Source organism: Apaloderma vittatum, unplaced genomic scaffold, assembly GCF_000703405.1.
Source record: "Apaloderma vittatum isolate BGI_N311 unplaced genomic scaffold, ASM70340v1 scaffold9850, whole genome shotgun sequence".
Lineage (NCBI taxonomy): Eukaryota > Metazoa > Chordata > Aves > Trogoniformes > Trogonidae > Apaloderma > Apaloderma vittatum.
The window spans coordinates 1-14514 of NW_009692842.1; the positions used below are offsets into that span (position 1 = coordinate 1).

The 14514-nt window shown below is 48.1% G+C and overlaps 1 protein-coding gene across 1 annotated transcript; it reads left to right on the forward strand.

The window, feature by feature from the left end:
• Positions 1-9638: 9638 nt before the first annotated feature.
• On the forward strand, positions 9639-10946 carry LOC104267558 (chromosome unknown open reading frame, human C11orf53). Its single transcript, XM_009870691.1, has 2 exons — positions 9639-9923; positions 10545-10946. Exons 1-2 carry the CDS (start codon positions 9639-9641, stop codon positions 10944-10946), a joined length of 687 nt encoding a protein of 228 aa, XP_009868993.1.
• Positions 10947-14514: the final 3568 nt, after the last annotated feature.

Consider the following 14514-nt stretch of genomic DNA (forward strand, 5'->3'; position numbering starts at 1 on the left):
AGCGCGGGGAGCCGTTTCAGCTTTTTTTCAGCTTTTTCTCGTTTGGTTTTGGGGAAACCGGCGCTGTTTTCGCCTTGCTGGGTTTTGCACGGGATCCGGCTTTGCGGTGGTGGAGCGCAAAGACCAGCACAGACTTTGCTGGTGCTGCATACAGTTAATTTCTGGCGCCTCCAGGATCATTCCTCACCTGAAAAAAGTCCTCGCAGCGCAGCGGTCGGGTCAAAACCCGCTCAGCTGGGCACCCTGGCCACGCACCGAATGGAAAATCCATCAGTACTGCAGCTCCCGCTGTGCCATAACACATGACACTTTACTCTTTACTCAGTAAGCAAACAAATTGAATTAAACATACAGTTAATTTCTGGCGCCTCCAGGATCATTCCTCACCTGAAAAAAGTCCTCGCAGCGCAGCGGTCGGGTCAAAACCCGCTCAGCTGGGCACCCTGGCCACGCACCGAATGGAAAATCCATCAGTACTGCAGCTCCCGCTGTGCCATAACACATGACACTTTACTCTTTACTCAGTAAGCAAACAAATTGAATTAAATAAACACACATCGACTGTTAGATTCATCGTTCCAGGCTTTTGTCACACAGAACGGAGACACAATTCTCAGAAAGTTTCTTTTGGCGCAAGTAAATACCATGCTAAAACCAAATGATATTATACAAAGTGTGTCACCAAGCGTGCCTTGCCAGTTCACAACTGCTTCTGTAACCCCAGGCATTCACAAAGGGCTCTCCGCTCGGATGTGAATGGAAAGAATGCGCCCAGATTCACAAAATTATATAGAAAATACAGGTCTGATGCTTTTTCAAACGAACATGTAGGGCAAGGAATGGATCTCATCCAAAAAAAGGCTGAGTTTTTGTTTTCCCTCTTTGTTGTCCGCAGGATCTGTTGCTTTCAACGCAATTATTTTGTGATCAGTAAAGAAAACACCTGGACAGGCTAGACAATGCAAAGCTATTGACCTGAATGGGGCTGGAATTTAACTTGTATATCTCAATCAAAGTACATAAATATCTGGCACAGGAGGCAAAACTATCTGGGAAGCCTGCCAGGAGGCTGGTGGCAAACTAAGCTTGTTGCTGACATAGCAAAGACTTCCCTCTTCTGTTGCGACTTTACATCTGCCCACACTTCCCCAACCTGCCTGGTGCTTCCTGCTTGTTCTATTACCCGTCAGCCAAATCCTAGACACCTGTGGATACCAGGAGAAGGTGGCCAGGAATGGATGGGCCAAAAGAAGAATTTATCTTATAAAAGAGTGTGTATTTACACGGCGAAAGACTCTGTATACAGGAACTCAGGTCTTTAAAAAGCCTGATTGCATGATGTCCTCTTGGTCCTGAGCTCCATGTCTGAGCAAGCAGAACACCTGAGTCATTCTGCAAGTTAAGAATACTGGGAATTACTCAGGATGTTATTTCAGCTCTGCCTTCCCCACTTGCCTCGATGGCCTGAGTAGGTGCAGTCTTTGCCAGCTGCTGCTCTCTGTGCTTTTTTTAATTCATAAGGAAAAGAATACTTACACTTAAAAAGCCAACAGTCTCCTCCAGGAAGGCAGTTCACATGACAGGCCACATTCATCTCTTGGCCAATGCTGGGGAAAGAACATGGAGTTGCAAAGAGGGCTGGATCTTACCTAATAGACCCTCAGGCAGGCAGCAGACTCCACAAGAGGAGAAATATTTGATTATGAGGAACCTATTGGCGCCGGTCTTGTCCTGCTCGTGTAAGATGAGCACAGCAGTGCTGCACACCAGCCCACTCTGCTTGTACACAAACACTCCAGAAATAATCTGCCTCACCACAGCCTGTCCTCACCACACTGATAGATCGTGCTAGCCATGTTGCAGGGAAAACAGCTCTCTTGCAGCAAGTGTGGATATGTTTCAGAACTAGGATATAAGCGACAGTGCTTAAAGAAGAATTTAAAAGCTTAACTCCATGAGCATGCTGTCCCTGGCTGAGTGTCACCCCTGTCCCCACAGATGCTAGTGAATGCCATGCAAAGCCTCCTGGGTTCACAAAAGATCCGGTTTTAACTGTGTAAGGCAGAAGCTAGCCTGTGGGCTCCCAGAAAGACAGGACTACTCTGCAAGTAAGGCCTGCTGTGTGCACCTTCTACAGCACATGGGCATCTTGCACGTAAATGCAGGAAAATACTCTTGCCCCAAGCCTTGTTTTTCCAGCCAGGTTCCTCACCTCTAAGAAGATGGCTCATCACTGCAAGACATACCAGTCTTTCACTTTAAACCAAGATTTTTTCATCTTTACTGATTGTTTTCATCCATGAAATGTCAGCTCAGGCAGGAAAGAAATCTCTTTGGGAATCATCCACACTGACCATGCAAATTGGAGTGAAACGAGCATCAAGAGATTTGCATTTAAACAAATCCCAAACAAGGTATCGTGGAGACATCATTAAATTTTGGAAAACATATTTCCGTCAGGCTCAACTGGAACTTTACCAGTGGAGTATGAGCACTGACTTCACTCTGCTCTGGGAAGCTCATGACAGACAGCCCTTCTCCAGAGTCCCGCAGAATCCGAGAGCTGGGACTTGCCAGCAGTGACAGCGATGGAAACGGGTGAGTTTCAGCACCTTTGCTTTTCACAAGCATAAAGATGCATCCTCGTGGATGTACCAGGGAAAGAACATACTGTGCTGTGCTTGGGCTTAAAAAAAAAACAAACAAAAAAGGCAGAACGAAGAACTGTCTAAAATCAACATGTGGCATCTTTAGTATGCCACGAATTTCATAGCAACTATCTGCATGTTCTGTCTTGTCTAGGGTAAATTTATACTCCGTCATCATGCAATATTTTTCCAAAATGCAGTTAGATCAGGGTGATGTGAAATATGATTGAATTTGTTTAAAAATTGTATAAACTGGGGCCTAAATTCGCATTCCCTTCCCCAATGCTGCCAATAGCAGAGTTATCTGGAGTTTTAATACTCAGCATCAGTTCAGTTTAGTTATGCGAGGCTGGACTGATAATTTAAAAACAGAGTTAGAGGATAGAGCATTACATCCATTATATTGTTTACTTATAAAAATTTGAGCAGAGGAATAACTGCAAGTATGAGTGAAGTAACTTCAATAGCACAGTGCCCATGTGCAAAAGTGAGGAAGCGTAGAAGTGTTATTTCTAATGTCTTTAGACTGTAGTAATGATGTTGGGAAAACAGGACTGCAGCAGTGCAGAGCATCAGGCACTTGCTAGAAATGGTCACAGGGAAGCAAGACCAGTTAACACAAAGAGATTGCAGAATTCTACAATATCGGACTGCAGAATAAAAGAAAAGCTACTTACAGCTTTTCCAGTTGTGCTATTTTAGAAATAACTCCATTCTGAAAATTAAATTTAAGACTGTTATCTTGGCTTTAGCCTACCTCCAAAACTCATGTGCTGAATCAAGGCCCGACTCTTCAGCTGGATGCAGCTAGTGTGAATTATTACAGGTATCAAACCATGACAGAGCTGGATGAACTGTGCTGTACAGTGCAGACTTCTCTATCAAATTGCAGCACTGTATCTCTAAAGAAACTCGTGCAATGGTGTGAAGTTTCTGATGCAGAAAGTATAGCTGGTTTTGCCAGATATACCTGCTCTGCCACAGCTTTTCGGCTCCAACTACATAGGTACACTGGGTACCTGTGCTTCCAGCTGCTCTCAGTAAAAACAGCCTTGAAAAGGGACTACAGATGGGACAATTCTTCCTTGGACCATCAAAAAGATCTAGTGCAGTATATGGGTTCCTCTCAGCTCTAAGAGCCATTTCTGGCTGTGTTCTGGCTTGTCCACAGATACTTGCACTGGTATGCGGACTCAGCATTCACTTTATTTTGACCGTTTTGACCATAAGCTTTCCGAGTCACTGTCTCTTGCAACGTGTTTGCCTTGCACCCAGTCTTGGCTGAAGCCTTTATGCTTGCCAACACCAAAACCAAGTGGCAGTCACCCAAAATTGCAACTGCTTTTGGCCCAACAGAAAACACCTGAGGTAACCCCAAGCCAGCTGTGAGATTTTGTGTTGTTTAAACTCTCTACTCTTCCCTTTCTAAGCCCTCTGTGCACCTGGGGACACAATGCACCGCAAATGAAAGTGATAAATGGAGCCAAATGACACATCCTAAAAAGCAGAAAGGCAAAATGGTAAAACGAAGTTTAGAGATCAAACACATCAGCAGTGGAGCATCTGTTTGTGTTCCTTTGGGAGAACACGGCTGTATATTTTCCAAGGGATTACCTTAAAAGTTAAGTTTTCTCTGGAAGGTTTCCATAAAAGCCTGTATGGACACTCCTCCCTGGCTCCACAGGTGCGGAGCTCTCTGTTCAGGCACAGCCTGCTGGCCAGGCTAAAAGAGCTCTCCCTGGTATTGTACCTCGTACCTCTCCGCCCTCATTTGTGCCCAAAAGGCCTGTATAAACCATAGATCTTGCAAAGCTTTATTCAGGCAGAGGAAGACAATAAACGCCTCACACCCGAGGTCACACAGACCCTACGGATAGGCTCTGCTCTATTCCAGGTAGGTCAAGAAAATGGAGATAGGCTGTTGCTCTCCCTGAACTCCTCTAAAGTTTGTTTCATTCCCTCAGTTCCTACAGACTTTGGCAAGCGGGTGTACCAAGGAGTGCGAGTGAAACACACAGTCAAAGATCTTCTTGCAGAAAAACGATCCAGGCAGAGCAGCAGCTCCTGCTTCAGCGTAAGTCACTTCCCACTCCCACTCACTCTTTTTAAAGAAAAAAAAAACAAAAAGAAAGAAAGAAACAAAAAAACAAACAGAAAAGTCATGTCATGTAATCCTCCGGTTTAAAGAGTATTTATGCTGAGCTCCAGGCACTGCCAATGTTGAGAGGGAATAACAAAAATATTTACAACACTAGTGTTTGCCTCAAAAGATGATAGGTATTTCCTCGATTTTTTACATCAGTGAAGTTTCGAGGGATTAAAGTCTTTTTTCTGTTTTGTTAAAGCAAATCAGTAATGCTAAATTTCTCATTGCTTTCACATCTTGCATATGACACCTTTCCAAGTGAACTTCCTTTTTACTAGCTACAGTTGAACAACTCAGCGCCACAGCAAGAGATGTTCTTCCCTGAATGTTGTGCTCCTTCCAGCTCCTCTCTGGCACACTAGAATGCCAGGGAATGAAGCGATATTATGGTCTGGAAAGAGGCCAAGCATCAGTTTGTAAAAAGCGACTTCTTAAAATGGTTCTATGGCAACAGGAGACCTAAATCAAATTATAGCATGCTACATCTTTTTTTTTCCTCAATTACTAGTCAGAAAAGCAATGCTGTCCCCAGAAGAGGACACAATACTGCAGATGCCAGCAGTAAACCATTCCCTGTCTGCTCTCAAGGCTCACCTTTAGTAAGCAGCAGCAGTTCACTTCCATGCTAATTGGGAGCAATGGGACCACTGACAGATGAGGAGATGCAGTCAAGCTGCTGAAACCCAGTCCTGGAAGGAAAGGGTGGGAGCAGAGACCCAAATTACTGCCAGCAGAAGACACATATTGGGAATTTTGATGTTCATTTTCCCCCAAGCCATTTGCCTCAGGCTTTTTGCCTTTAGCAAAACAAAGAGACCTCAAAGGGACTTGCAAGTATTTTTTTCCACTGTTACTTTCATGCATATTTACTTTGTGTAACAAAACAGGTAGAAACAGCACAGGCATTACCAAACAAAGATCTAGCCACAGATGTCTTCACAGCCTTCAGGTAATGCAGAAAGGCAGAAGACCCTCTGGGCCACGGACAGCCACTGGGAAACACATGGTCCTACCTGGCAGGCATTTAGGAAGACTGCTTTGGTGAGCAGCAGGAAGCAACCCTTGCATTTGCAGTCACCAAGAAAAGAGCTCCTGGTTGATGACTATCGTGCTTTACTTGCTCCCCTTCTGGAGGCGGCAGTTTCAACAGCTGCGATCAAAAACCCTGAGACCTGCAAAAAGCTTGCTGCTTGCTTTATTGCCCCTTGTTTTTTATTTGGAAGCTTAGCAGTTGTATGTCTATCTGATGCAAAATCAGCCCTGTCGCTAATTCCCTAAGAGAGATGGAAAATTATTGTGCAGGGCAAACATCCGTATTTGCCTGAACATATCATGAAAAGAACAGCTGTAGTGCAGCTCTGTTTATCAGACAATATAACTTAGAATAAACAAAAAAAAAAGCAAACCAAAAAAAGCCCCCAAACATAATTGAACACTCCTTTGTATATTTATGGTGCCATATAATTTAGCTACCTCTATTGAACAGCAACAATTTAATAACAGCCAGGCCCTGCACACATCAGGTCATAGGAAACCAGCATGTACCACACAATTTGGGCTTCTGAGTTCTCACCAGCTCCACAGCAGAAGGGCTTGGTCACAAGTTTTAGTGAGGGTCTGACTTTTTTCCCTTTGGGTCATCCACCACGTACACCTGAAATAGCAGTTAGCCTCTGCGTGACAAAGGGACTGCCCTCTCTTGTCAGGTGGAGAAAATGGTAGATACATGGATGAAGCACTATTCCCAGCACCACTCGGAGGCCAGGGACAGATCATTCAGCAGACTCGCTGTCAGCAAACCAGTGAGGTGCCCTGCCCAGACTGAGCTTTGCTTTTGTTAATAATTTTTATTACTTCAGCTGCTGTACTACAGTTTGGACCGAGAGAGGAGACACGCTGGAGGCAAAGTATGATCAAAGTGCACCATAGGTTCCCATTGCAGGACCAGGTCATTATTTTGACCTGGATCCTTATGTTTAGCCCCTCAATGTTGCCTTCTAGCTGAAGAACACTCATGGGTTACCAAGATAATGAAGCAACACAACTCTCTGCAGTACCCCCAGCCAATATCTCTGCCTGATCACGCACCAGGCAGGCAGAGACCAAGCTTATCAACAGCTGAACACACTGTGGGCTCAAGTGATGCTAAACAGACACACTGATGTTATTGCAGAAGATCCAGCTACCCCAGTCCCACAGCACTGAAAGGAAGTAATGCAGGGAGGAAATGAACTAATGGGCTTCAATTAAGCCAAACCATTCATCGCCTGATAAGGAGCCAGAAGGCAAATGAAACACAGGTCTCCGCAAGCATGCAGTTGTTTGCTATGGTGAAGGCCAAAGATGGGCTGCTACAGAGTTCTTACAATTGAATTCAGGCAGGTGAAGCCCTTGCAGCTAATGTCAGCTCTGTGGCTACTCATCGTAGGTGTGTGCAAGAGGACCTGATGCCTGTGACACACAATTAGATAGTTTCAGTGGCTGTTGAACAGACAGGATCAAAGATGAGCTTAAATGCCCTGGTAATTTGAAAGACTCTATACTAAGAGGCTGGCAGCTGTACCCATGGACCTTCCTGCCCCTCCAGCAGAGCATCCCAGCTCTCATCACCGCAGCCCTCTGATGCAGATGAACCATCTGTGCCTCCTAACTCAATGTTTTTCTCAAACAGAGTATTAGGGATGCCAGATGACAGTGAGACTGCTTCCCAGTAGTGTTAAGACTGGGGTCTAAAACTAGTGCAGTGGACTGCATCATGACTTTCAAAGAGATTCCTCCTTGCTGAACGCAGACATAAGCTGGCTGCAGGGTACGATGGCCATGGGCAGGCGTAGGACATGGTGGAGAAAAACCCTGAAGCAGAGGAAGGGAATACTCAAGTGATATGGATGCTGGGAGGAAGCTGTCTGCTAAGACCAGATTTGCATGTGGAGGCTTTAGTTTTGTGAGACAGTGTACATTACACCAGCCATGATCCACACTGAGGTCTGTGGCCAAAAATGGCCCAGCTGGAAACAGGTGCAAGCCCCAGCCCCGACCCTGCAACATGAATACTCATCTGCCGGCGAGCCAAAGGGCTCTTTCCTGATACCTCCTATCACTTCTGCAACCCATGGACTTGTGTGGGCTCAGAGCTCATTTTCATGACGGAGCAGGGAGCAGCTGCAAGCCTCCCTCCACTGTAAAAGGAAGTCCTAGCACCGGCAAATTTAATTCAAATCTAAACCTCTGAATTTGGTTGCTTGCTATGGCAGGAACCTCCTGTTTGCACTATGCAAACGGAAAATAGCTTGCCACCATCACTGGCCAGGGTGACAGCACAGCTAAAGTGAATATAGCCACGGGCACCGCATTTCTGCTCTATGGGTTTGGAGGTCCGGAAACAGAACTTAATGCAATGCCACAAATGAGCTCTGCTTCAGAGAAGCAGATGCCTTCCCCATAGTGCTTTGTAAGGAATTAGCCACTGTGAACACTTGGGTCACTCATGGCTAATTCTTCATTACCTAGGGACAAAGAGGGGATTATTATTATCAGTACCACTGTAGCACCCAAACAGGAGCTAGAAACAACAGCCTTCTACGCACAGCGTGCTTGTTCTCCTAGGAGGGGCCAGCTGAAGCGGCTCTGCTGCAGGTAAACACAGCACAGGAGAACCGGGCTAGAATATGGGCAGCACAGATCTGCCTGCTTTGATCAGCCAAGGGCTTAGATACCAGCTTATTGAGACCGTTCTGTGCCAACACCAGAATGCTTGCCCAGCACTACACCTGCATTAAGGAACCCTGTATTACATGAGAAAGAAGCCAGTTATCTTGATATTTCCACTGTTATCAGCTCTACACAAGACCTTCAAATCTCTTCTTAGCCTACATCTACTAATACCCGAGAGGCCTCAGGCTTGAAATCTTGTAGTTAAGCTCTTCATACCGATGGCAGCAAGGCTCAAATAGTGCACATGAATTATGCCAGTGCCTTCCTGAACTACATGCTTAGAGGGCTGCCTTGCTCTGAAAGGACATTTTGTAATATACCTTTATTTTTTGCAGGGCAGCACCAGCACACCACAGTCAACATTTGTCCAAATGCCAGGTGAGACTTTCCTCCACTGATAAATACCTTCCATGCCGGTGGGACAGGTGACACTGCTCCTGTTTCTTCTCCCCCAAAGGACACGAACGGAGCGAAGGAGCAGTGAAGCAGGGCCACCCCTCAGAGAAAGCCTAGGAGGAAAGTAACTGAAAGAGTCAAAACAAGAACAATGATAATAAAAGAAAGACCTTTGTAATCTTGTAAGAAATTCCCAGGGAGGGGAGAGGTAATTAAAGCAATTCCCACCTCTTTTGATAGAGGTGCCACATAGAACCCCTTCCTTACCCTCTGCATCGTCCAGTTTTCCCTGAAGCTGAACAAAGTACCAAATCAGAAACTGATCTGTTTTGTCCCTTGAGCAGGGCAGGGAAAGGGGAGTGAGACTGGAAGTGAGGCAGGCAGTTTTGTAAGACCATCCTCCTCCTCAAGGGCTGTAGCAGAGCAACGAAGAAGCAAAAGCTAGCAAAACTAACCTCAATCCTCCTGACCCCATACCTGAAGCTTCCCAATACACGTTTGATTTGCTGATGGAAGTCATCTGCTGGATTAGGGCAGTCCGAGGTGTTGAAAGCACTTGGGCCGACACACCTGTTTCAAGACAGGGGTGATTCCTGCCCTGGGTGATGCTAGAGAGAAAAGGGCTCTATTTTGCACCTGCAGAGGTGCCTGTAGCTCTGTGGGCCTCCAGGTGCTGTTATTATGGTTCCCCTTTAGTCAACCCTTTTTTTCTGAACACTACAGGCTCACCTACCATGGCTGGTTACTACGGCGTCAGGAGATCCTTCACAACTGAGTTGGATTTCCACAACACGAAGCAGTTTGTCAGTGATGTCTGCTCATCTTCTCTAGGGTCCAAGCCCTTCTCGTGTGATTCCTCTGCCACTCAGGGCTACTCGGCACTTCTAGACCCATATCTCACCGACCAATATGGGGATTACCATGCTACTCCCCTCGCAGCTGGTACCAGCTCCTTCTTCAGCCCTTCTGTGCCCACTCTCCTACCATCCTTCCATAATGACACAGCGCACTTCCTACTAGTGAGTGAGTCTACAGTTCTCAGTCACCTAATAAAAACTACCCCAAGTTAAAGCTGAGGTTAGGTCAGAGGGACTTGTGTGGGAAGCATGTGGCTGTTACAGGAGACAGCCACAGCAGAGCACACAGTAGATGGAGCAGGGCTGAGGGGAAACATTTTTTTCTCTTTGTTGCCATCCCCCACCTAATTGTCCTCTCTTCCCACTGGAGGTCAGTTCTAAAATTAACCTCCTTCCCTACTTCCCGAAACAACTTCTCTATTAAGCTCCTTAAGTTTCTAGAAACATCCTTTGTCAGCTCAAGGCTGTTGCCTATCCCCATCCAAGCCACTTCCCAGGAGCCAGCTTCAGTGATGCCCCCAGGGCAGAGCTGCTGGGACCTGCGGGGTCAGTCCCACCACGAACCTGTTCCAGGCCTTACCCACTACTGACAGAATGGAGGCTTCCTTTCAGTAGTTTTAGCACCAAATAGTGCTCCAGAGCAATAAAACCCCTTGTGAGTGTTCCTGGCTAGGCTCTGGGGCTAGCTTGGCTTGGTGAAGCCAAGCTAGATATGCCATTATCTCCAGGACAAGCTTTTATTCCTAAGGGTCTTTCTTGTTTTCTCTCCCCACTTGTGTGCAGAGAGATTCCTGGGAGCAGACCTCACCCAACAGTCTCAGTCAGTCAGACAGCGCGTGCTCAGACCCTCTTCAAGCACTACCTGCCAGTGCCAGCTGCCTCTCCTCACATGAGTCCGGAGATGTTTCCCCATATCGAAGCTCAGGTTGGACCCCAGCCATCCCTGGAGCCCAGCCTTACCCTCTGCCTCTTCTTGAAGATGTCCACTATTCCCCCAGCTATGCTGCCACCTCACCCTACTCCTTCTCACCACTCATGACCGTGGCAAACGAGCTTACCTCCAGGATGAACCACATCTCACCAGAGCAGTCCTCAGAGGTACCTCCTCCTCATGATAATTCTGCCTGGGCAAAAGAGGATGGAAGTCCCATCTGGGGGGCTTATGAAGGCCGGAGAACTTATTGATGAGAGATAAGAGCTGGAGGAAAAGAAAAATGGACCATTATTGAAGCAAATTAATTATTTGTATGATTTTTCCTAAAGCTAATCCTTCAAACGGAGGATGTTAACAACATGCAAAGCTTTATGCTCTGTTTACACTCAGACATACCACATGTAGCTTATAGTGGTGCCTGTAGAGGTTGAGAAAACATTTACAGAGCAATATTACCAGAAGAAACTTGGGAAGGCTTGGCAGCAAGGCAGGGGCTGGGAAAAGTCCTCCTTAATAGCACAGATTATATATAATAGTATCTGGTTACTTAGCAGCATAAAGGTACATCCCTAACGCTAGCATTTTGTGCTCATGGCATTGTCTTGGGCAAGAGTTACGGCTGGAGTAGCAAAGGTATGGCACGCTTGAGCCTACAGCACGGAAGGTTACAACCAGGTAAAGATCACCGTACTACACCAGGGCCTGGCAGACAGGCTTGGTGTTGGCAGGGACTGTCGGGGCACCGTCCTGCCTGCTGATTTGTGCACAAGGAAGCCTCGCCATCCTTCCCACCTGCAATGCACACAACACACCCTCCCCAGTTTCCCTCCTGCCCTGAAAAAACCACGGAGCTGTTCCCTCTCTTGCCTACGCCAGGTCAGTACAAGTGAGGTGACCCGAAGCCCCTTGCCAGCGGCACCCACCTGGGGCTCTAATTGGGAACAGATCTGATTTGAATTGTCACTGCAGGTCGGGGTCCGTGGCCACTAGAGGTAGCTCTGCTCACACGAACACACGCACAGAGGAGTCTGTGCAGCGCTCACTGCTGCTCCCGCACCCGGCGCAGGTAACCTGCTCAGCCCCACCTCGTCCCCCAGCCCGGCACCAACACCAGTCCTCTACACAAAGCTCTTCCTTTTACAAGCATAGTACCTAGCACCAGCCCTGGATCCCCTCATCCTGCAGCCCAGGATTCCCCCTGCACCTCGGTGCACACGCAGCAGCCGTACAAGCACCTTGCTCAGCCCACAGCTGGCAGACAATACCTCCCTGGCTGTTCAGGCACCCGGAAACCATCCAGGATATGTTCTGGCATCAAAAGATGGAGCGAGTTCTCCCAGGGATCTCGGCAGCTGCCCCAAAAGGGAAAGCTCTGTACATGCCTGCACAGCCACTGGACTGAGCCCCCTGAGCCCCAGCACAAGAGGACTCCTGCCGGCCAGGAGCACCAAGCCCTGGTCCTGGCTGGGCTTGGGGTCCCTACTAATGCTTCCTGATCCCCCAGCCTGGTTCAGACCTGCTCGGAAAAGCGAACCCCAGCAGCTTTCTGTGCCTCAAATCACACTTCTGCTCACTGCCCTTTGCTAGCTGGGCCCTGGAGAGACAGGGAAGGCTCAGACCAGGGCAAGAGCCAGCAGCCAGGGCCCCTCTGCACATGTGGAAAGCGCGAGTCAAGATGAGCCTGGCTGCCCCCTCGTTTGGTGCGTGGGCACCACAGTGTTCTGCAAGCAGCAGGTGTGGAGCCACCCCAGGGTGGCACCTGCTCAGGCAGAGCTGCTCCCCTGGCCATGGGACAGGACAAGGCAAGGAGGCCCAGAGCATCTTGAGGCGTACACAGGTTTCCTAGCCCCACACCCAGTCCCTGCACCTCCAAACCTAAGGCCTGCAGAACCCCAATGCTTTGTTCCACACCACAGCTGACGGCATCGCCAGGCTGAATTGCTGCCTGCGGCTGCTCTTTGGCAAAGTGGCAAAGCATTTGTCATCAGCCACTACCTCAGCCGTATCTTCTTCAAGGGCCTTGCATGGATGCGGAAACCAGGGTCAGTCTGGCTGTACTCCCATCAGGGTCTGAGAGAGAAGCAGGGACAGAAAGTTTTTGGGCTGTCTTGGAAGTGTTTGACCTACTCTGGCATTCGGCTCTTGACCAAGGCAGGGTCTCTGTGAGCCTGGAAAAGCTCTGAAACCCAAGACATGCAAGAATACCCCAAACACAGCGCTTCATGTTTCCTTACGGCATACAGCTCAATCACGACTCTGCTGTCCAGTCCTTGGTTACAGAAATAAACATTGCCCCAGCTCCTGGGAGTGCTGGCTCCCCCCCCACAGTCACACCCTCCCCAGACTCTACCTACCCACCAGCGATGCTTCAGTGGGAAGCAGCCCCAGCAATGCAAGGACTTCAGCTCCCAAACCACTTAGCAGGGGCAGGCCTGTGTAATGGCTTGAGACTCCCCTTCTGTGACTCCCCCAGCACTGCATGCTGCTTTTTGCCGCATCGCAGTGGGGGAAGAGGGCTCCCCTCCAGAAAAGCCTGTGGGAAGAGCCTACCTACCCACCAGCGATGCTTCAGTGGGAAGCAGCCCCAGCAATGCAAGGACTTCAGCTCCCAAACCACTTAGCAGGGGCAGGCCTGTGTAATGGCTTGAGACTCCCCTTCTGTGACTCCCCCAGCACTGCATGCTGCTTTTTGCCGCATCGCAGTGGGGGAAGAGGGCTCCCCTCCAGAAAAGCCTGTGGGAAGAGCCCCTGCAGATCTGCCCTGAGCATGGCTTGGCCTACCAGGAGCTGCAGAAGCATGTTTCAGCGCAAGGAATGGCATTGCCACTGCGACAACTACCCACAGAAATCGAGTGTATTTGTTCAACTTGAAGGAAAAGATTCGGCTGCAACAATAGCCAGACAGAATTGCTAGTAGATTATTAACAGCCTGGCCTGATTTGTGCCTCAGGTGGCTATTCCCGGGGCACAGCAGAGACTGCGGTGCCCAGAGAAAAGTTTAAATGCAACCTAAAAAAACCCAACTCTGTCAGTACTGGATAGGGATGAAGGGTTATCCAAAAACTGTGTCATCCTACCACACACTGAAACCCTACCACTTGCAGCACACAGGGCAGGCCAGAGCTGAAGCATGTAAGAACAGAGGCCTTGATTTGTGAAGCAAAAGCAAATAGTCTGAATTAGGGGAAAACGTTAATAATCTCCAATATAAGCCCAGCATCTGGGCAGAGGAAAGGGAGTGCTGCGGAAAGAAGCAGGATTCAGGTAGCTTCAGCTACCTGAGTGCTCCACGGTGGCCTTTTTGATACACCACTGCCATTTTGGCCCCAAACCTTTAGTATTTAACCTTAAAACGTGCAAAAATGTGCAAAAAGCAGCTCAGTCCCTTGCAGAGTCCTCTCTGCAGGTAGTGAATGAAATATGAGAGGACTGGAGCCCAGCCTGTGTGTCTGAGGGGAAAACACTGAGCTGGTTTTGAGGCATCTGCGTTGTTCGGGGAAAGATGGATAAAACCCTGCATATGTCCCAAAAGGAAAGGGTGGGGAGGGTGGCCCCACCAAATCTTATTCCCCCAGACCCTCTGCTAGATGGGGATGTGCTCAGTTTCACAAAAAGATAGCCCATTTTGTTGAGCCTTTGAATATTCAAATTGAAACTATCGCGCAATCATTGATTGTCAAATCATTGGTTTCTAGAGGTTTTAAATACTTGGCATTAGGAGAGAAAAACTCAAACTTATACCCGTAGGGATAAAACAGTAATATTGCCGGGATCCATCTGGCATTGCCGCCAGGCAAGCAGGTCCCTTCGCCCCCAGAT

Excerpts from the sequence above, each read along its gene's own strand:
- LOC104267558 (XM_009870691.1), top strand. The coding sequence starts at position 9,639 with ATGGCTGGTTACTACGGCGTCAGGAGATCCTTCACAACTGAGTTGGAT. Across the intron at positions 9,924-10,544 it reads ACACAGCGCACTTCCTACTA|AGAGATTCCTGGGAGCAGAC; the intron begins GTGAGTGAGTCT and ends ACTTGTGTGCAG.